We start from the raw sequence: 24,059 nt of genomic DNA, 5'->3' as shown, positions 1-24,059 counted from the left end.
TGTCACCTTCAACAAGCTCCTAAACACCCAGCTAAAAAGTGTCCGTGGTTTATTTTATACATGACGGTCTAGGATCATATCTAGAAAGACAAAGAATTCATCTTTCAACAGAATCTCGCTCCATGCCACACTTAAAAAAAAAAAAGTAAAAGAGTTACTCAAAAAATCAAGACATCCAATTGCTTCAGTGGCCAGGTGACTCTCCTGACATTAATAAAATGGAAAATTTCTGGGCCATAGTGAAAAAGAGACTTGGAAAATTAAATGTGATACAAAGGATAACTTAATGCAATCCATTATAGAAGTATGGTTTAGAGATGCAGAAATAAGAAAAATGTGTTCCACATTGGTAGAGTCTATGCTTAGGCAAATTAATGAACTTATTAGAAACAGAGGAGTACACATAAATCATTAGATAAAGTTGGAGTTTTAACTACTTATTTTCTTGCAAACTTAAAATTTTTCTTTAAAATGTGAATGTTCGGATTAATTTGTTTGCTGCTGTATGATCTGAGACCAGCTGTTAAAATACACTTCATTCATTTGAACCCTCCCCCACACCACCAACAGCATTGCTGTGTCCTAGGTTTTATGACCTTTCTTATGTGAGGTGGATTTATATATATGATTCTTTCTTGTACCTCAATTTAGTATGCTATATTCTTCAGCACATGTTTATTCTATTCTATTCCCTCAGCCATATGGCTGGTGGGTGGGTGTGTGTGTGGGGGTAACTATATGCTACCATACTAGGAGAAATGATTATGAGCAAGGTGGTTTCCCGTTGCCTTCCTTGCTGTAGCATATTTTATGACTGTTGCCATGTGTGTTCATGGGACCAGCTTGCCTGTTTTGAGTGATGGAAAACCCAAGTTACCGGGAGAAAAGACTCTCCACCTCTGTAAGAGACCGGTTAACTCACCTTTAGTTGAAAGAGACCAGATAAAGGTTCATCACATCACTGACGAGAATCGAACCCAGGTCTTTCCGACCAAAGGGTTTCGTCTATACTGACTAAGCTACGGAGGCTCCAGCACATGTTTAATTACACCTTAATTGTTACTAATAATAATTATGCAGTGGAAGGAAATACGTAAACTTGTTTTTGATGCTTTACCTGCTTTAAATTTAGCATAACTTTGTTCTAGCCTGTTGATACCTCTTGATGCTAAAGGCAAAATATTAATCAATCCTGTTGGTACTTTCATTAATGACAGGATAAATCTATTTCACCTGGTATGAACACCATTATTGGAAGCATAGAGAAGAAACACATCTACCATCCAGTTATTTATCTAACTACCTAACAAACTTTAAACTCATCACAGAACTGGCAAGTTAAGGTTTTGATAAGCTAATGCATTGTGGGTTCAAAACTTTTGTGTGTATAAGATTTCTATTTAAAAAAACACCTTCTCTCTCTATAAATATACATACTCACACAACAATACAGTCTTTTAGGCCCGCAGTTAATATTCTCTTTTCTAAGAATACTAGGCACTTATATCCAGAACAGCATTAAGGATATTACTGTATTCTAAACTGATTTAATGCAACAGCATAAAATGATAAAAAAAGGAGTAAAAATATTTCGAATTTAACTTATTTTTGAACTGCATATTAAAAAATAAAGTTATCTACCAAAGATGACTAATTTTACAGATCTTTATTAAGCTTTATAAAGATTAATATAATGAAAGATATATACATGTACTGCTGAAAAAATAGTATCATTTACTAAGTATCACTTTCATCAGCCATCATTTCTTGGATTAATCTTTTGCGTTCTTCAGCTTGTCTGAGTTTCATTAATACTAAGCTCTCATAATCTCTTGAGGTCAAAGTACTTCCTTCTTGTGGGGCAGGAGGTCGACCTTTTCCAGCAGGAACACCCTTCTTGACAGACGATGTATCAGGCTGTCCTTGAATCCAAATAAGAGTTAGAGGATTGTCTGAAGAACCACCTTCAAACTCATATGCAGCTTGCTAAAATAAATAAATAATAATGAAATAAAAAATAAAAAGTTTCGTATTCTTGGAAGGGAACAGAGAATTACAATTTGTTTTTCTATGTAAAGCAACACTATTTTTTAAAGAACAAACCATAACAAATATGGATAGCAGCTAAAGTCATCCTCACAAACATGTTGAGAATAAATAGAGATAAGATTATAAGATTATAATACTTAATGCAAATCATTTAAAAAAACTCGGTGTCCAGTTGGTTTCATGGTTACACAGAACCCCCACCCCTCCACACACAATCAGCTGTTTCACTATTATGAAAGACAATAAGCAATAGGTCACTAGACACAGAGCATCATCAATAAATTAAGAAATGTGCAAAGAGAAAATTCAAGGAGTATATTTTCAAAGGCTGTCATCATAATCTCATTGTGCTATATTATCATAATGTATATGCAGCAAGTCCGCACGGTTAGCCTAGTGGTTCGCAACCATATGCCTGGGGAAGGAATGTCCCAGGTTCGATTCCCGTCGACGATGTGAGGAGCTTAAGGATCTTCCTCAGCCATAGCCAAGTTAGCTGGTCTTGGACATGGGAAGCAGGGTTTTCCCCCACTAGTTTATCTGGGGTTTTTCATCCTGCAAGCAGGCAAACCGGCCCCGTGAACACACACGGATTACAGTCAAGAATACCGCCCTTACGGGATGCAGCAGAGGAGTGGCGAGCCGGCTGAATTAATATGCCAGTAAACCCCTCATTAGGAGGGGACTCAACCCGTCCTTGGATGGACGAGCAAATGGGATGGATATGCAGCAATGGTACAAAACTGTGCTAGCCTGTCATAATATCTGTGTGAAAAATTCATGGAGTCACAAACGTGTTGGAGTAATTACTTTACTCATAATTAAGAAAATAACCTTCGATGTTTTGACCTCTATATCAAGGCCATCATCAGGAAAACATACATATGTACACAACACAACTTACGTTACACAAAAGTAAGATAAATCTAAAGCTTTGTTATAAATTTGTTCTAGCCTGATCTCTGGTGGAAAAAAAAATGCTATCAATAATTATACCTATTTCCTTAAGGTATATTATTATCATAAAATATTGTGAAAGAAAATTGGTTAGTTGGTTTATAGGTGCAAGGACAACAATATTTTATGATAATAATATACCTTAAGGAAATAGGTATAATTATTGATAGCATTTTTTTTTCCACCAGTAAATTTTTTTTACAAATAAATTTAAAACTTCATTCTTTTCTTGTGTGAAGTACTGGTGTTCCACCAGAGCATTACAAATGGTGAGACATATGTTGCATTGCTCGCACATAGGTGGGTCAGTTTTCAGTAAATAAGAATGTGTAAGGTGACTGTGAACCTATGCAGAGCCTAGCAAGAACAGCTTCCTCTCCTCTGTTTCTACAAAAACCTAGATTGCCAATCCTTAATTTCAAGCTTAATCTTGTTCGCTTTATCAGTGCCTCCTGTCATGATGACTGCTACTGGATAATCAGCTTTGATCTTATAAACTGTCTGTAATATGTATACAGGACTGAAAAACAGTATGTGGAAAAAGTATAAGCTGATCTAGCATCTGCATCTCTGCATCTCACTTCCCTTAATTCCAATGTGTCTGGGAATCCAGCACGATCAAAACATCAAAATTAAGGGTTTTCATTTTGTGCAACAGTTGCAGAACCTCATAAAGTGCTGAATGTAGATTGTACATATGAGAAGAGATAGCCTATAAAGAACTCAATGAATTTGTATAAATTACACATTTCTGGTAGTAGTTTTCTTTAATGTGCAGAATATAAACTGAACTGCATGCAACTCTACTGTATAATTAAATTACTGCAATCAAATGGTATCTGTCTGGATAAAATAAGTCAGGAAACACAGCAGAACAACTTAGAGGTCTAAGATTTTGAACTATCAGTACAGATGGGTAAGAATTCAAAGTGCATTAAACAATTGCAGGTAGAGAGATAATGGAGTATGAGACTTCTGTAGTTAGCACAGTGAGAAGTTGCAGGATGGAGTGTAAACATGTCATGGAGGAATGCTGTCAATGTTGAAGTGACAGACCAGGCTTAGTTACTTGAATGGGCGATGTGTGCAAAGTACCAGTAGCTATTCGCATACCTTGATGACAGATAGGATCCAACCACTGGAGTGTGCTCTCCCTTGCAGAACTGTAAACTTGGAATCCATAATCAAGCTCTGCTCGTACAAATCAATTTTCCTTGTTTCACCTTTATCATGCACTTGTTCGAGCAGAGCTTGATTATGGATTCCAAGTTTACAGTTCTGCAAGGGAGAGCAGAACTTTTCCTTGTTTCACCATTCTGTAAAGGAGAGAGTGTGCAAAGGATCGATGCTATGTTGCACTTTTCTCTAAGTTGATTAATGTAGGAAAGGAATGTAAGCTTTCTGTCAAAAACAAGTCCTAAGAACTTGGCTTCTGTTGCTAATGGTATAATAGTTTGTTCCATCCTTAACTCTCGATCTGGATGTAATGTGTCTTTTTGGTAGATGTGTGCGCAGACACTTTTTTTTTCCTGCTGAAAACTCAAATACATTATTAAGAGCCCACAAAGAGACAGGCTGATCAATGACCTGTTGAAGTTGCCTTTCAATAATCCTCATACTACAAGAAAGAATGGCAGTATATTGTGAAGTCATCTACATATAAAGCACATGGAAGGAAACTGTTCAGTTGAGTCACACTAAAGACAGAGCTCCAGGGATTGCCCTCTTCTTGCAAAATGGCTGGGATAAAGTGTGCTTCCCAATCAGACTTGGAAGATTCAGCCAGAGAGAATGTTTCTGATATAAACCAGATGAAGTCTCATAAGAATAGATTATATAGAGTTTTTTTTTTATGTTTTATATCTTCAGGCTGTCTTAAGCTTTTTTTTTTTATGTCAAAGAACATCAAACCAGATGTACTCATTTCTGAAGCACAAAAATTACACTGTGTTGAAGAGAAGTCTTGCATTTACCATTTTTCCCCAATATCTTATAAAGACAGCTGGTCAGAGTAATAGGTATCAATAACTATTTGCTTGTAATAGATCTTTTTCCTAGTTTTGGGATGGCAATGAAATTAACTTATGCTGAGAATCTGGAATCTCTTCTTCTGTAAGTATTTTGTTGTATAGTGAGAGAAGGTGAGCCAGAGAAGATGATGTTTTATCATCTCATGATAGATAGAATCAGGTCTTACTGTACTGGCATGAGAGAGAAAAAAAGAGTATTAGCTCTTTTTTAGTTCCTCCTTAATGAATGGTTCTAGTCCATTTTGTTGAAAAGTTCAGCTGCTGATTGTTGTCCTTTCAGTATTAAAATTCAGGAAAATCTGAAGTTGCTGCTGAGATTCTAGCAATTTTTTTTTCCCAATGGCTTTGGATTCAGCAACAACACAACCATTATGTTCTAAGGTATATCTACTCTTCATTTCTGGATTTTATCCTATACAACTTTTGCACTGTTTATTTAATTAATAAAATCAGTTAATGTCTTTTATTCCCTTATAGGGAGTGAGAGAGGCCATTTTAGTGCTATCTAACTTTTGGAGACTGAGCAGGCAGTTCAATCATCCACTGGTAGCCAATCAGAGATAGATGACCCAAGGCTATCACTAATTTAAGCGCCACACAGTGAAGAGACAGCTAATAAGTGTGGCTATCTCCTGGCCCCTAACACAATATTTTAGATGTCTGAAATAGTGTGGGTTCTATGATCAATTATCTTCAGTTTATGGGACGAAAATCCCAAGTTTCCAGGAGAAAAAATCACTTGCCCATGCCAGAGATAGACTAGCTTGGGAACTGGTTGAAAAAAGGCTCAGAAAAAAAAGCTCCTCTAGTCGATGACTAGAATCAAACTCATAATGCTCTTTCTTTGAGCAGTTTGGTACTGAGGAGTGCAAACGCCACTTCCACTGAGCTATGTAGGTTTTTGCAATTAATCTTATAGAGGGATCGGAGTTTCTCTTAAAGGAGTTGTTTGTACAATAACAATGAATCTAATATATATATATATTTTATTAATTAAATAAACAGTGCAAAATGGCTACAGTCATTCATTAAGGAGAGACTAAAAAGGAATATTACCCTCTCTCTCATTCCAATGCAATAGGGCCTAATGATATCTATTATAAGATGATAAAATATCTTCCATCATCTTCTCAGACTCTCCTTCTCTCACTGCACAACAAAATATAGAGAAAGAGATTCCAGATTCTTTATGTCATCTATCTAATTAATAGATGACAAACTGAATCCAAGATTACTGTTGACTTTGACATCTCATGTGAGATTTGATGTTATAGGATATCTACAAAATATACTTCATGCTCTAGCTTGTATTTCTAGGCTGTGTGGCATCCAGGGTTCCATTAAGGCTTTGGATGGAGTGGAAATCGAGATGATGTTTTTGGAATTGCAGCTGTCTGCCTGGATAATACAATTTGTCATTGATAGCTGTTTGAATGAATGCTTCAGCATTAAATTTTGCAAGATGAGGAAAAGCATTCCAGTCAGCCTGAACAGGAAAATGACTGCATCCATATATGTTCTCTTTGACTTCCCATATGAGCAGCACAATAATAGCAGGGGAGTAAACTATAAGACCTATTGCAGAATATATGCATGTAAACATATGGAAGAAGGTACTGAGTCTATTATTAATTTCAATACCAGAATACTGAGTTGGCATAATGATAAGTAAAAAATGGAAGAAAACTCATGTAAACAACTTATTTATTATAAAATTTTCACCTGTCATACGTGTTTTTCAGTACAAGATTATAGAAAGGCAATTCTCAAAAATCCCATCTTAGTAGCTAATGTAAGATGACTAAAATGGTCAACAATACACACACATCTAAACTTTTCTTTAAGTTAGGAAATTGATACTTTTAGTAATCTTACATTACCTACTAAAGTGACACTTTTTAGAATTACCTGTTATAGTTTAATTGCCTTTCTATAATCTTGTAATGAATGCCTATGATGCTTAGGCAAAAATTTTACAGTAAATAAGTTGCTTACATTGAGTTTTCCCTCCATTTTTATATTTATTAGTCTATTATTAACATGAGAAGGAGAGAGTTCATTACTGAGTCAAACTGAATTGAGTTTTCCATCCACTTTTATATTTATTAGTCTGAGAAGGAGAGAGGTCTGTCAAGTATACAATATAAAGTTATCAAGGCTAATCTCATTTAACTCAGAACCTGGTGGTAAATAAATGGAACATATGGTAATAAAAAAAAAATCCCATGCACAAGAGAATGATTACTGCTAACAGAGCAACAATAAGGCAGATACACTAAAAAGGAATAAGCTGTCCACTAGGATAGTGACTAAAATATGACATACATAGAATTTAATAATTATGCACTTAAATTTAAGGAGGCAAGCAAGATGATAAGATGTCTGACTCTACATAATAAAAACCAAGGTCTAATCTTAAATCAACTCTGGGGAGCATACGAGGGTGGTCTGAAAAGTTCTCGGCATAACAATGAAAAAACAAATTTATAATTTCAAAATTATTTTTATTTTTCACATAATCTTCCTTAAGACTAATACATTTATTCCAGCAATGCTCCAGTGCCATTATCCTGTCCCTGTAGTGGTTCTCGGTAAGATCTCTGCAAAATACCCCTCTACTGCTGCAATCACATCTTGATTCGAAGAAAAATGCTGACCAGCAAGGAAGAGTTTTAGTTTTTGGGAAGAGATAGAAGTCAGAGGGAGCCAAATCTTAAGATTAACCAGGGAATATTATTCCCCGGTTATTGTTTTACCCTTTTCAAGATAATTAATAAACAAAATGCCTTTAGCATCCCAAAACACTGATGCCACGACATTTCCTGCTGATGGAACCGACTTTGTCCTCTTTAGTGCTGAATAACTTCTGTCCACTGTTTTGGATTCTGGTGTGTAATGGTGAATCCAAGTCTCATCCAAAGTAATAAATCGATGCACAAAATCAGTTTTATTCTTGTTAAAATGCTTCAAGCACTATTCAGAGATGTTCATGGGAGTGCGTTTTTGATCTGCTGTGAGCAAGTGCAGCACCCATCTTGCACAAAGCTTTTTTCATTTGCAATTCTTCATACAAAATATATCCTACACGTTCTTTTGAAATGCCTATAGTCTTCAGCAATTTCACACACTTTGACTCACTGGTAATCCAATATCATATCGTGCACTTGATCAATGATTTCTGGTGTTATTACACTTTTTGGACGTCCTTCACATGGATCATCTTCAAGGCTGGTACAGCCGTGTTTAAACTCGGCAGCCCATTTCTTAATTGTTGAAAACAAAGGAGAAGAGTGCCCATAAACTTTTATGAACTTCAAATGAATTTCTTTTGGTGTTAAACCTTTTACAAAGAATTTTATAACCGCATGGTATCAATTTTATCCAATTTTTTATCCAAGGGATACAGACAACACTTTTGCTTCAGATAGACTATCAAGTAGTTTGTATAAAACAAACTACTTGATAGACTAACTTGCAATTTCACATGGATGCTTATGACAGATGTACCAACTTAGAAAAAAAAAATCTTGCCAATAGTGTTGCCTTCTATGGTCAGCGCTGAGAACTTTTCAGATCACCTCGTACATAAAGGAGATCTGCATATTAATGAATTAGGCTATGAGACAAACTGCGATATCCTGTAACAGGGAACCAAACGTTTTATATTTCATTCCTATGTTCAACATCTATTTCATGTTGAATGAATTCAAAAAATAACTTACTAACTCAGAAATATTTTTGTAAATACTGCTTTTTATTTGTGTACTGTCTCAATCTGAAGAAGTACACACTGGTGTTGTATGAAACTAGTAATTACTTTATTAAAGTGTTCCTCTGCTTTTTACAAGGTTTTTGCTAATAATTAACAAAATATCTCCAGTTCTGTCTTTATGAAGAATAGTGACATGCCTTAATGGAGGGGTCATCAGTATGTTTCAAATATGTTTTCTATAGAAAGAAACAGAATGGCTTGTGTTTCTGCAGCAGAACTTTGATATTGATATTTTGGCAGAATCCAAAGCAGTTCTATGGAAAAATGTATAAGTTCTTTTGGCTTTGTTAGACTTGTTTAATTTCCAAGATGTCTTATGTTTATCTTCATCGATTTAGGAAAGTATGAATGGCTAATGTCCATCTCTTCCTCTGGAAAAATATTTAATACATCTTCTGATGTGTCAGGATCATTTGGTGAGTTTAGTTTATTTTCAGTGGATACAAAAGCATCAATTTTTTACTGTGGGGGGAAAGGGAGAGTCTGGTGGTTTAATTTTAGGAGTTGTTTCAGTAGTGAATACAGTCATGTGAATGAGGTACTCCACAGAGAGAAGCACTTACAATCATAAAGTTGAGATATGATGAAATTATGGTGGAAAAGACATATGTTCAAGACACTTTTGATATTTCTTAACTGCCACCTTCTCAGCATAACAGAATTTCAGGACAGATGTGGTGTGGTGGCTAACTTGCTTTTTGCATCTTGATATGATATATTCTGTTCTATATTTTTCATCCCTCTTCTGCTAACATGCATGGGAGTAGGTTGGATGATCTCCTATTTAGTTTTCTTGACAGAGCAAGATTTATTGTTCTTTACTGCCACATACAGAACAAATAGTAGAGCCATGCCCCAATTTCTGACATTTAAAACATCTCAATGGATTAGGAATATACAGCCACAGAGGATGGTTGAGACACCCTGCTCTTTAACAGATATTGGAGGTTTGGGTGTATCAAAAGTAAGGATGATGTTCCTGGTCAGAACCAGGTGACCATCCCTACACATCAGGATGTGCTTCATACCTGTCATTCCTCTATCTTTAAGCTCTGAGCATATCTTATTTGCAACACCAAGGAAATCCCATTCTAATATTACTCAATGTTTTATAAGGTGTTACTGTAATATTACACCCACTGATATTGCTCTCAGTAGCTTTCCTGAATGTTTTATAAATTAAAGAACTCTTACGTCTCTAAGAACTACTCTTACTTCATATGAATTTACTCCACTCTTTACACCAGCTCTGCTTATTTAACTGTCTATTTCTATATTTAATTTGCCATATTCATTAAAAATTGACTAAACAGCTTGAATGTTTCACACATTCTCAAAGTTTTCCTTCGAGAATAGTCAATTCTATTTTCCTCATTTTTGTATTTTTTTACTGATTTTCATACCAAATTTTGTAACAGCAGTTATTAAATTTACTTAAAGAGCCCTTAAGACTTATGAATTTATTTAGGAGTACAGTATAACATAAGCTGCATAAAGAGCCAAGTTGAATATCTTCAATTCTGATATCAAGCTTAATGCCACTGCTGTTATTTATTTCATACGGGGTTCTCGCCCCTTTCCTCTCACATCCCTTAGGACAGGTTGAGCCCTCCTAATGAGGGATTAAGTATGTATTTTATGACTGTAGATGCGTGTGTATGTTCACAGGGCCAGTTTGCCTGTTCTTCTGAGGGATGAAAACCTGAGTTTCCAGATGGGAAAAAAAACCTCTACCTCCGTATGAAACCAGCTAACTTACCTTTAATTGAAAGAGACCAGATAAAGGTTCCTCATGTCATGGACGGGAATTGAACCCAAGTCTTTCTGACCAAAGGGCTTTGTCTATACTGGCTGAGCTATGGAGGTTCTGATGTGATTTATCATCATAGTGGAGCAATTCAAATCACATTCCTGTACATCTTCCAGTTCTAACTTCTAAGTTGCAACTGGTAACTAGGTAATTAATCCAGGTACCCTGCTCTTAGAGACCAAATGTGTACTTTATTTCTGAAGTAACTACATGCCTCCAATAATGAGGCATGCAACAAAAATTACCTACTATCTAAAAACATTCATAAGCATACATGATACTGTACAATTTGCAAATACTACTTGTTGAGTAGAGTGCAAAGACTAAGCCAACCATGATGGCACTGTGGAATAGTAGAATAGTTATGAAGAGGCACATGTCTAGCAGCAAGCTGAATAATGTGAATGATGACAATTAATCCCACACAAGAGGTGCATATTAGCATGTTAGTATCATCTGTGTATATATGAATTAAGAGGGGGGGGGGGGGTATCTACTGATATTCTTTCGAAGAGCAGATGTTGAATGAAAGAGTTGGTTTGGTGGATGTGCAGTTGCAATGTGAAATGGATGTTTCTTATGTTATTAAAGGTTCCATGAAGATTCATCGAAGACATTTAATGGAACAACAAATTTAACAAACAGCAATTTACTGAAAAGTCCATTATTAAGAATTCATTGATAAATTTTAATTTTGTTTTAGTTTTTGGTAACATAGCCATGCAGAATAGAATAAAAGTGAATATAATATTGAAAAGAAAAATATGTAAGAAAGTTTTAAAAAAGAATCAAAGTTCAAAGTTCATTCAGAGGTGAGTTATAGACTCAAAGATTCATTATATTCAATTAGTCATTGGCAAGCTCTGAAGAAAACATTGATTTAGTCAGGGAGGCATGTGCTCAGGCTATTTGTAAGGATAGAAAAATCTGAACTTCATGGTGGACACAAGAGACCATCCTGGTAAAGAAGGAAAGTGACAGAAAGTTCATATAAAGTAAGTCAGAAGTAGTGCTGCAAGAAAGCTAACCTGTGTATAAAAGTAGCTCAATAAAAGTCATAGGAAGATATGGGTAAGAATATAAAAGATAAATTACATGAAGGTAGGTTTGCCAGATGTCCTGTATTTTACGTCGAATTTTGCTGTCCCATATTGTACTTGTAGGGACAGCCTAATGTCCCACATTTTAATGAAAAGATAAAATTATAAATAGTGTTAAGGAATTATAATTTTCAATATTCTTTTCAAATAATCCAAACAAAAATTGATTTGTAAGCCATAAAAAAGCTGACGATTCGAGGAAATTAATTGTCATCTTCTCCCTTCTACGTGTTAGGCCTACTGGCCTGTTACAGAGCTATCTTAAGCCCTTCAAAGTCGTAGACTGTTCCAAGGATAAGGTGACTAGCCCTATGCCTCCAAGTATATTCTATGGCTGTTACAGTTTACGGCATAAGTATGATGGCAATGGTCCCTTTCATTGGTTGCTTTTTATTTAGTATAAGAATTTTATTTATAATTCTGCAGATATATTGCATTTGCTTATTTTCAAACAGTTATTATTTGAACATTGTGTGGTATCGGTACAGTATGTAGGTGTTATTTCAATAATTATTAAAAAATAATATCTCCTCTTTTTCGAATGTGCGATATTTGGTTGATACATAAAATATATAATTAAAGATAAATTAATTTTTGTTTCTTTCCTTAAGCCCTTAACAATGCCAAAATAAAAGTGCATTTTTAATGATGATTATTCGAAAGAATGGAATTTTATTGCAAAAGGAAAAACATAACGACGAAGTTGAATGCAAAATCTGTAGATGAACGTTTAGTATTGCACATGGGGGACGATCAGATATTACAGAACACATTAACACTCAGAAACACAAATTGAGCATTTCGAGTTCCGGTTCCAAAAGTACTGATACTTATTTTGAAAACCAAATGCCAGCAATGAAGGAAAAGTTATTGCTGCTGAAATAACTGTGGTATTTCATTGCAAAAGCATCATCATTCTTTTAATTCTAATGATTGCAGCAGCAAACTGGTTCCTATAATATTTTCGGACTCCCAAATCGCCACAAAATTTTCGAGTGCTAGAACAAAATCAACTTCAATTATAAAAAATGTATTAACTTCGTACAGTGTAAAAAAAAATTAAAAGCGATTTAGAAGAAGTACAATATTATGACATCTTGAATGATGCAAGTAATCACAAAGCTGAAAAATATTTTCTCTTAATAATTCAATATTTTACTAGGGATAATGGTTTACAAATAACAGTGTTTAATTAACATCAATATCTCTTGTGAAGATTTCTATAAACTTGTAATAGACGATCCAGTTTTGTTAGAGAATGCTAAAAGTAGTGTTAAATATAAGTCCTAAACTGCAGCCAATGATTATAATGTTCCTATATTATGTTATTTAATAAAATTGTTTTAAGGTTTTACAGTTGGCTTTTTAAAAAAAAAAAAAAAAAAAAAAACACCCATGCTCCATATTTGGTTTTCGAAAATCTGGCAACCCCACATGAAAGTGCCAAAATATTCTTAAAGATGATATAAACTGTGAAGATAAAAGCTTTTCTGGATGCCTGAATATTTTGAAAGATTATTAAATGAAACAGGCAGTGATGGAAAGGTAGCAGAAAATATTCAAGATGAATGCAATCAGGGATATTGACACTTGAATTAGAAAAAGCCATCAGATACCTGAAAGGTGAAAAAATGACTGGAATAGATAATATTCACCAAAATTGCTGAAAATATGGAGATATAAAATTTTTACAGTGGCTGCACTGCATAATTCAGAAGGCATGATCTGAAGGTAATTTCCAAATGATTGGAGTAGAGCTCTTAGAGTAACCATCTATAAAAAAAGGAAATAAAACTAAAGAATTAGAGAGGAATTTTCTCACTGGGTAGGAAAATTCCTCTCTAATTCTTTAGTTTTATTTATCTCCAAGTAAGATTTATGCAAGGACACTTGAATAGAGCAATAAGAGAAATTATGGAAATGAATCTTGTAGAAAAATAGCTGTGTTCAGAATAAATAGGGATACATAGTCTATAATGAAATTGTAAATCAGCAGAAGTTAAAATTGAAGCTGACACAGGAAGATAGTTTGATGTAAAATCAGGTATAAGATAAGGATGCACACTATCCTCACTTTTATCTGTCATCTACATGGATCACATTATGAAAGAATCTGGTATCAAAACTGATATCAAAATTAGTTCTTTCCTTAGTTATAATATAAATTTTTCATATAGTATTATCACCCTGTACACCCCTAGAAAATACATACAGCATGAATCTAATGATAGTGTTGTACTCCTAAAGACATCCAGTACATGTCTTTAGGATGTACACAACATAAATTAAATTAAAATTAAATATGGAAACAGATAGCAAAATAAGGAAAGATGTTATGATGGAGAATCAACTGAATAAATCTATATGGAATAAGACAGAAATTATTTTATTTATTTCTTGATTAGTCAAAACCTAAAATAGCTGTGTACAAAACATTATTAAACACAATTTTAACTTATAGATCGTAGAGGTGGTTTATAAATACAGCAATGGATCAAAGACTGGAGACAGAAAATATGAGTATTTGAAAGAAATCAGAGGCATGAATAGATGCAATCATATTAAAATGAACATGTTAGAAAGAAACTTGACATTTTTAACATTCAAGAATGTGTCAGTAGGGCTAATCTGAGATGGTTAGTTACTTAAACAGAATGGGATAGTGAAACAGGTGTATGATGCCAGAATGGTAGGAAAAAAGAACTAGAGAAAGTCTATGATCTTGGTGGATTGATGTATCCTTAGAAGACGAAAATATAAGATCTGGCAATATTGGAGTTCTCACATATAACAGATTCGTTTGGAGGAAAATTGTCTATGGGTAGTTAGTCATAATATAAAATTTTTATACAGAACTATTATCCTGTACACCCTGGAAAGTACATATATTATGAATTTAATAATATCTGACAACCTGTATAAATGACTGATTTATTCCAAGGGATTTTGTATGGTTGTCTCGTTATGGATCTCTCAAAGTAAAGATTTGTTCAATGGATTTCTCGGTTTGTTCATGGTAGGAATGTTACATTCACACCAAGATTTATAGAATATTCAGAGAGAGCTGATAGGGTTCTCTCTCTCTCTCTCGAAAACAGTATTATAATTAATATTATACAGTATTATACAGAGGAGAGCTAGGTGATGGACTGAACTAGCTTTTCCAAGTCCACAGTGAAGTGATTTTTGAAGGATCCAATGGATCAAAATTTTTATTTTTTGCACATATGTAATTTATATGAGATGAATTCCAAAACTGAAAATAAGCCATTACCTCATTACCTATTGTTTGAATTTTTTTTTTTTTTTTTTTTTTTTTTTGAGAAATTGTTTCTTAGAATAGCATGCTATTCTTACATCAGAAATGTAGCAAAAAAAAAAAAAAAAATAAAAATAAAATAAACAAACTTCATGAAGAGTTAATGTTTTAGTCAATTTAATGCTAAAATCTTTGATAGATGGGAATTGACTTTCCTCGAATTTTATTGTGCAATTTTAAATTATTATTTCTCAACATAGTCATATCCATAATCTATAAAAACCATGCAACAGCTGGTTTTACAGGTTCATCATGACAGAACTGTTGAAGATCTTGTTCAATAGTTCCATCAGCTCAAGCTTTGCTGTACAGCTTAAGACAGAGAAGTCAAGGTAATTAAAATCTTTGCTTGTTTGAGGTTGTTAACTGTCATTTTTCTGGGATGAACATTAAGTCCATGCCTTTTTTTTTTTTTTTTTTTTTCATATTAAAGTATATACATTCAGAGTTAATGGAGGTGATTGTAGGCACGAATTCTGGCACACTATTCACTGACATTCAGTGGCAAATGAATGTCAATTGAGATCAACAAAGTTTGTATCTCTCTACTGCAATTTAAAAGCATACAACTGAAGCAAACTGGAGTGCACATCTCATTATTAAAATAAAAAAAGCATATAATTTCAGGTTTTGCTTTCTGTATAATATTGTATACAGAAAAGTAAGGTTCCTATTTCTTCAAGTAGGCTTAAACAGATTTAGATACAAAAACAATTCTACTAAACAACTTTTCTTATTATCCTAAATAATAACTGCGCTAAAGTAAAGAGTAACAGCATTTGAAGAGTTTACTTCAGCATTTAGTGAACTTAATCACACTATCCTTTAGGTAGCAGTGATAACTATTATAATGATACCATATACGAGGGTGGTCTGAAAAGTTCTCAGCCTAACAATGAAAAAACAAATTTATAATTTCAAAATTATTTTTATTTTTCAACATAATCTCCCTTAAGACTAATACATTTATTCCAACGATGCTCCAGCACCATTATTCCATCCCAGTAGTGGTTCTCAGTAAGATTTGAAAAATACCACTCTACAGCTGCAATCACCTCTTGATTCGAAGAAAAACACTGACCTGCGAGGAAGAGTTTTAGTTTTGGGAAGAGATAGAAGTTAGAGGGAGCCAAATCTGGGGGAATAGGGTGGATGTTCCAACAATTCATAGTGCAGATCCCTTAATTTTCCCATTGACAAAACACCTTTGTGGGCAAGTGCATTGTCCTGATAAAAGATGATTTTTTTTCTTCTGCAAACAGGGTCTTTTTTTCACGAATTTTTTTCATCCAGTTTGGTTAAAAGATCGGAATAATATTCCCGGGTTATTGTTTTATCCTTTTCAAGATAACTAATAAACAAAATGCCTTTAGCATCCCAAAACACTGATGCCATGACCTTTCCTGCTGATGGAACAGACTTTGTCTTCTTTGGCGCTGAACAACAGGCTCCTGTCCACTGTTTTGATTCTGTTGTGTAATGGTGAATCCGTCTCATTCATAGTAATAAATCAACGCAGAAAACCAGTTTTATTCTTGTTAAAATGCTCCAAGCACTGTTCAGAAAATTTCATGCAAGTAAGTTTTTGATCTGCTGTGAGCAAGTGTGGCATCCATTTTGCATAAAGCTTTTTCATTTGTAATTCTTCATGCAAAATATATCCTACACGTTCTTTTGAAATGCCTAGTCTCAGCAATTTCATGCACTTTGACTCGCCGGTCATCCAATATCGTGCAATTGATCAAATCATTTCTGGTGTTGTTACACTTTTTGGACGTCCTTCACGTGGATGATCTTCAAGGCTGGTATGGCCATGTTTAAACTCGGTAGCCCATTTCTTAATTGTTGAAAACAAAGGAAAAGAGTGCCCATAAACTTTTATGAACGTTGAATGAATTTCTTTTGCTGTTAAACCTTCTTTTACAAAGAATTTTATAGCCACACGATACTGAATTTTATCCATATCAAGGGATACAAAAGCAACACTTTTGCTTTCGACAGCTGTATAGAACAAACTACTTGATAGAATGACTGCAATTTCACATGGATGCTTATGACAGATGTACCAACTTAGAAAAAAAAAAAAAACCTTGCCGATAGTGTTGCCATCTATGGTTGAGGCTTTTCAGACCACCCTCATATTCGTCCGTGTCAGATATCTCTCTCTCTCTTACTCTCTCCTTGTTTTTACCTTGCGCCAGAAAGCATTAACTACCAATTTCCAGGCTTCTACATGTGAATCACCACTTCCTGTCTTGAAGACGGATCCTACTCCTAATTAGGAGATATTATTTCTCTTCTTGAGGATTCTGACTTCCTCAGAATCTTCAAGACATCAAACTGAAATAATACTGTGAATTTTAGGCTAAATAACAAGGAAAAAAACCTCTGTATATGTTTTTTTTTTTTTTTTTTTTAAATTTAATATAAATTACAGATTTGAAATGGTTGTTATTAAAATGAAAAATTATAGTAAATTAAAATGAAAAATTATAGTAAATTCAAACCCACAACCAACCTTTTTGGTTGTGGGTTTGAATTCTACTGTGGTATGGATGTTTGTGAATGTCTTTAAGGTGGCAGATGATTTTTATCTTTTGAATATGAAATTATCATCCTGCATATCGGAATGTGTGATAATTTATTATTTGGTCTCTGTAGCAGGGTTTATAGGTTTGTTACTTTTGTAGACAGGATTGCCATATATTTCTGTATTTTTTCATAATTATTAGCAACTGCTATACTCTGGATGACTAAAAACTGGACAGCAGCACAACCTCTTATATAACACAGTATATAGATATTTCTGTTACCTACAGTCTCCTTACATACATTTTATAATTGGAGACTACTATCATTATTCATTAGCATACCAGAATGCTATGTAATTAGTAAATTTGCACTTGTAATCTACACTGCTAAAACTGTAAATGCCAATAAATGTTCCCAAAAAAATTGAAGGAACATTTTATATCATTCATTGAAATCAAAATTGCATATGCAGGTGACATGACCAAATCAGAGATGCATTATAACAAGTAACCAAGTATGGAAGCGATATAAATAGATGAGTTTTGAAACAGCATGTTGTATAGTAGATACAAATCTACTATGCAGTCATTCCAATCATCACGGCAAGTGAAAATAGACTGTTTTGGGTAAATGTACAGGGGATTTTATTTATCTATAACTACAATTTGGTATGATTGCAAGCTCTCTCACTAGGCTTGATTGACAAAACTGAGATACCTCAATATTTCAGGGCAGCTGTAATAGATGTAAATCTACAATTGCCCTGTAATAATACAATGGTAAAAAGGAAGCATATATCAATTTGCATATCACGTTATTCATTTACATTATGGTAGAAAATGCTTAGGATTTGAATTATTTTTTGAAAGGAACAAAATTATTAATACCACATGATGTAGCCATTCATGGAGTCTATATTACTGAAAAACACTGTGGAAAGAAAATTTGTGATATGCAAATAAAAGGCTTTAACAGAAAACATGCAATTAAGTTCAACTTTTGATATCCTTATTCTTTCCCATAAAATCTTTTATTTGTACATTACAGGGTTTGCCAATTGCCCATAAAAAAATTATTATATGGTGTCCATATAATAATTTTTTGATTATTTACTATGAGTTAACACATAATACAGTACCATATAAGAAAGCCTATCATCAGACAAAGCATAGCTGGTTGACACAAAATATTCAATCTGCTCAGAGAATGAGATTATTTTACTTCAGTCAGCTTTCTTCTTTAGTAATTCTTTAGAAACTTTCATGTAGGGCCCAAAGAAGTTTGAACGAATTTCTTAAATTTTATACTTTTCTCCATTAAATGATCCTTTTTAAGAAGAAATTACCATATATTCCGGTGTACAAGTCGATATTGGAATTTTTTTAGTTTATTTGAGTTTTTATAGTATACTCGTCGTATAAGTTGACTCGAAAAATTTCTTTAAAAATAAAAAATTATGACAGTTTTTAAGTAAAATGTTTATACAGGCGTCAACCGCTAGGATCATAACTGCCTTTTTAGTCCTTCCATTCTTTGTTTTAGCAAAAGATATAAAATACCTAGTTGACAAAAGAAATTTTATTTCATGTTGACCAGTTGACCAATAGTGAATTAAAGTGCAATGGCTCCTTTTAAAAGAATGAAATATGACGCGAGTTTTAATTGCAAAGAGATTAAATTTGCAAAAGAATATAATTATGTGTTGCTGCACGTCAGTTCGGAGTAAACGAAAAACTAGTTTGCGATTGGAGGAAAAAACGAAACTTTAATAATGAAAATGCCAAAAAATAAGTGCACATTGCGGAAAGGAATTTGTGAGTGGCCTATTCTGGAAAATAATGTTGCGGATTGGGTTCGAGAAAATCGCCCAAATGGACTCATTATAACAAGAAATAATATTTATTTATTTGCTTTGAAGTGGGGCAAAGCAAATAAAAAGGACAGCGAAAACTTCAAAGCTACAGTGAGTTGGTGTAGCTGGTTTATGGAAAGGAAAAATTTAGTGCTTCTTATAGGCCACTCACAAAATTTGTGAGTGGTCTATTCTAGAAAATAATGTTGCAGATTCGGTTCGAGAAAATCGCCCAAATGGACTCATTAGAACAAGAAATAATATTCGTTTATTTGCTTTGAAGTGGGGCAAAGCAAATAAAAAGGACAGCGAAAACTTCAAAGCTACAGTGAGTTGGTGTAGTCGGTTTATGGAAAGGAAAAATTTAGTGCTTCGACTAAAAACGAAAATCACACAGAAGCTGCCAAAGGATTTGGATGATAAGTTATTAAGTTTTCAAAGATTTATAATTGCTAAAAGAAAGCAAAAAAATTATTTATTGTCTCAAATCAGAAATATGGATGAAACTCCAGTTATGTTTGACATGATCGGGAATAGAACAGTAGAATTGAAAGGAAGTAAAACTATTTCTTTAAAAACAACTGGACATGAAAAAAGCCGTTTCACAGTTGTACTTGCTTGTATGGCTGATGGTACTAAATTAAAATCTATGATAATTTTTAAAAGAAAAACAATGCCAAAGATCAAAGTTCCAAGAAACGTTTTTGTCCATGTTCATGAGAATGGTTGGATGGACGAAGCAGGAGTTAAGCTGTGGATAAAAAATATTTGGAAAACACAACAAAGTGCATTAAAAAATTGAAACAGTCTTTTAGTGTGTTCAAATCCCATTTAACGGAGAGCACAAAATCTTTAAGAGAGAATAATACCAATATGGCAGTGATTCCAAGTGGGTTAACTTCACTAGTGCAACTGTTGGATGTTTGTATAAACAAGCCACTTAAAGACAATTTACGAAAACAGTGGAATGCGTGGATGCAGGAAGGAGAGAAAAGTTACACAAAAGGAGGACAAATGCGACATGTGTCTTTGATAACTATGTGTGTGAATGGGTAGCAAAAGCATGGGATGAAATAAAACCAGATACAGTAATAAAATCTTTTAAAAAATGTGCTATATCTAACAAATTAGACAGCTCGGAAGATGATTTTGTTTACAATGATGACAAAATTGATGCTAAATCTGATGGAGAAAACGAATACAATTTATATGACAATATACCGGAAGAAATTACAGAACCAGAGTACAATGAACTTTTCATACATTCAGACAGTGAAAATTAAATTTTATTTATGTAGTTACCTACCTATTTTCTTTTGTAAATAAATAATTATATAACATGTAAATAATTTTTTCTGTAAATAAATGTGATATAAGTTGAAATATTTTTACTTATTTACCCTTTTTGCATATTGCTAATAAATTTAACAGAGTATGATACATACTAGTTTTTTCTTGGAAAGCAATCAATTTTTGAACTGGCATATAAGTTGACCTAAAAAATTTAGTACTTTTTTCAATGCTGAAAAGTCGACTTATATGCAGGAATATACGGTATATGATAGGTCTACCACTTTAAGATCTTTTAGTATGCTGATGGATTTGAGCAGAAAGTAATGCAACTCCACTAGCATCTGACCTGTTCATTCCATAATTCATTCACATGAAATGCTTCTAGCTGATATGTGATATAATCACTACTTGGATTTGTTAATGGAGGAAGACCTATCAATCAATCCAAAAGGAGATTATATCACATACTTCGACTCTTCAAAGCTTTTTTTTTTTTTTTTTTTTTTTTTTTTTTTTTTTTTTTTTTGTTCATCATGGCAAATGTCATAAGTCACCTCATTTTGCCAGAGGTCCCAAAGAATCCTGGGAATCATAACCTGCTTCAGCCCAGTTTCTTCAAGCATACACTAAGAACATCTCATTTAAAGATTCTTTGTAGTTGGCAACACTGTCAGCAATGTATACTTTTTTAATATTTGCTAATTTCCCACATCCTTGACTTCTGTGAGAGGTTCGTGGATGTAGAGGAGTTTCTATTTGCAATAGGCAGTTTTCTACAAGACTGATGCTTGCATTGAATGTTATTTATATGTTTTTGGAGGATTAAAGCAACTTCCAAAAGATTATTTTTGTACAAGATGCATATCAGTGTAACAATAAACTTGTTCATGCCATAACTGTGATCTACCAAAGCATAACCTTTTGGTCTATAAGGGAGCTAATAATTACTGCAATTTCATTCAACATATAACTTTTCTTCTTGCAAATATATATATATAACTTGCTTATTATATAATTAAAAAGTACCAGGATGTGGGGGAAAAATAAGAATAAAAACAAAGTTAATAGTGAAAATTCAGATAAGTAAAGACCATCATATGCTGACTAAGAAGGTTGCATGTGAGAATGAAAACAGTGGATGCATTTATACACTGCACTTTAGCTACTTTTCCATTTGACAGAAGCAACGAATAGTGAAAGCAGTCCATGATATAGAAAGAGGAGTCTCAAAAAATTATCTGTAAATAAGCAAATCAGAAACACTGATGAGGTTTTCTGTTGATTTTTTTTATCATCCTAAGTTTAATCTTTCATATTTTGCTTTGAAAAATCATATATACTATTTCTTTTCAGTGAAATATACCTATATACCTATTGCCAGCCTGGTTGACCGAGTGGTTAGTGTATTCGCTCTCCAGCCAAAAGGCCACGGGTTCGAATCTCGCCGTGGGCATGGATGTTTGTGAGTGTCTGTGAAAACTAGTGGTGGTGGTCGGCAGTAGATGGCGCTGGTGTGGATGATGAAGGTGGTTGCAGTTAGTAGAGTGGTGGAGACGGAGAGCTGTGGAGTAGGTGCCCTCCCTCGATGAGTCTTTGGACTCCCTGGAGGTGTCAAATAATAATAATAATAATAACAATAATAATAATAATAATAATATATTGGGTTGGCAAATAAGTTCGTTCAGTTTATGCGTTAGTACAAGTTTACGCCACTTCGCCTGTTGCACTAGTTGAAATGTTGCCTTTCAACTACTGTGCAGTTGAAAGGCAACATTTCATATAACCTTTCAGTGAATTTTCATTCAGCCTATTTCAGTTGTGTGTGTGTGTAACATATTTTTAGAAATGAAAGGAAATAACATACATTACTGGCATATTTTGCTTTTTTATTTCAAAAAAGGCCAACGAGCTGGGGAGGCCCATAAAAAAATATGTAGCCTACATGGGGATGGTGCCTTAACAGAACGCGTATGCCAAATTCCGTTCTGGAGATTTCGACGTCAGTGATGCGCCTTGTGCCATTCGCCTGACCGAGGTTGATTCGAGTGTTGTGAAGGATATCGTCGACAAAAATCCATCACAAACAGTGCAGGAGATTGCTGCAGTACTGAACAAATCCCGTACAAGTGTTGAAAACCATTTGCACAAGCTGGGATATGTTTCAAAACTCAATGTTTGGCTGCTGCATGAATTGACTGAGGCCAATATGACTGCTCGCATATCCATCTGTGATTCACTGCGACATCGCCAAGAAAATGATCCATTTTTGAAGCGGATGATTACGGGAGAAGAAAAATGGGTCGTGTACAATAACGTGGTACATAAAAGATCATGGGGGCACAAGAGCGAACTGCTGCAAACAACCTCGAAAGCGAGATTGCACCCAAAGAAGATCATGCTCTCTCTGTGTGTGTGTGTGGTGGGATTATAAAGGTGTTGTTCACTACGAGATGTTACCGTCAGGCAGAACAATTGATTCAACTGTCTATTGCTCACAGTTAATGCGACTGGCCCGTGCAATTAGCACAAAACGTCCTGGATTGGCAAGTCGGAAAGGAGTTGTCTTTCACCATGACAACACCAGACCCCACACATCGTTAACAACCCAGAGTAAATTGTTTCGTCTTGGCTGGGATGTTTTGCCGCATCCACCGTATTCACCGGACCTGGCACCTTCAGATTACCACTTATTCCAATCGTTGCAGAATTCTCTGAACGGGAAAATCTTCGCTAATGAGGAGGCTGTCAAAAGACTCCTGGATCAGTTTTTCGCCAGTAAACCTCAGGAGTTTTATGAATGAGGCATAATGAAGTTGGTGGACAGATGGCAAGAGGTCATTGATAAAGAGGGTCAATATATAACTGACTAGTATGTATTATATATATTAAATAAAATGTGTTTCATTCCACTCTGAAAAACCGAACTAACTTATTTGGCAACCCAATATATATATATATATATATATATATATATGAAACATTACATGAAATAAGTGAAAAAAAAAATATCTTGCACAAACTTACTGCGGCTTCTGCAGATGAAAATTCAACTAATGCACTTCCCTGTTTCTTGCCAGACACAGCAACACAAGTCACGTGACCATACTATAAAGAGATATAAACAATATAATGCTTACCGTCCCACATTTACTAATGAATATAGTTAATAGTATTTAACCCAACAAATCCAACTCAACATCAGAAGAATTCAAGATAGGCACTATCAATGTAAGAAGTATCAACAGAACATAAGTAGTGGCAGAAGCATTAGAAAAGTAGGCAAATCTATACAATTGGTGGTACTTAAACAAAGACAAAAAACAGAACAAATACAAGATGATTCAG

General features: G+C 34.2%; 1 protein-coding gene across 1 annotated transcript in view; it reads right to left on the bottom strand.

Annotated features, from left to right (window-relative positions):
• Positions 1–1,649: 1,649 nt before the first annotated feature.
• The window catches only part of LOC150101601 (dnaJ homolog subfamily C member 17), a 189,431-nt gene continuing 167,021 nt past the window's right edge, over positions 1,650–24,059 (bottom strand). Inside the window, exons 9-10 of the mRNA XM_090400693.1 lie at positions 23,739–23,819; positions 1,650–1,986 (exon numbers count right to left, since the gene is read on the bottom strand). Of these exons, the coding sequence (XP_090256819.1) occupies positions 1,738–1,986; positions 23,739–23,819 (330 nt within the window). The 3' untranslated portion in view covers positions 1,650–1,737. The remainder of the gene's footprint in view (positions 1,987–23,738; positions 23,820–24,059) is intronic.

Source organism: Typopeltis vanoorti, chromosome 11 (genome assembly GCF_054136105.1).
Source record: "Typopeltis vanoorti isolate ZY-2024b chromosome 11, IOZ_Tvanoo_1.0, whole genome shotgun sequence".
Lineage (NCBI taxonomy): Eukaryota > Metazoa > Arthropoda > Arachnida > Uropygi > Thelyphonidae > Typopeltis > Typopeltis vanoorti.
The sequence above is the reverse complement of the archived record's forward strand: the minus strand, read 5'-3'. Positions and strand labels throughout refer to the sequence as shown.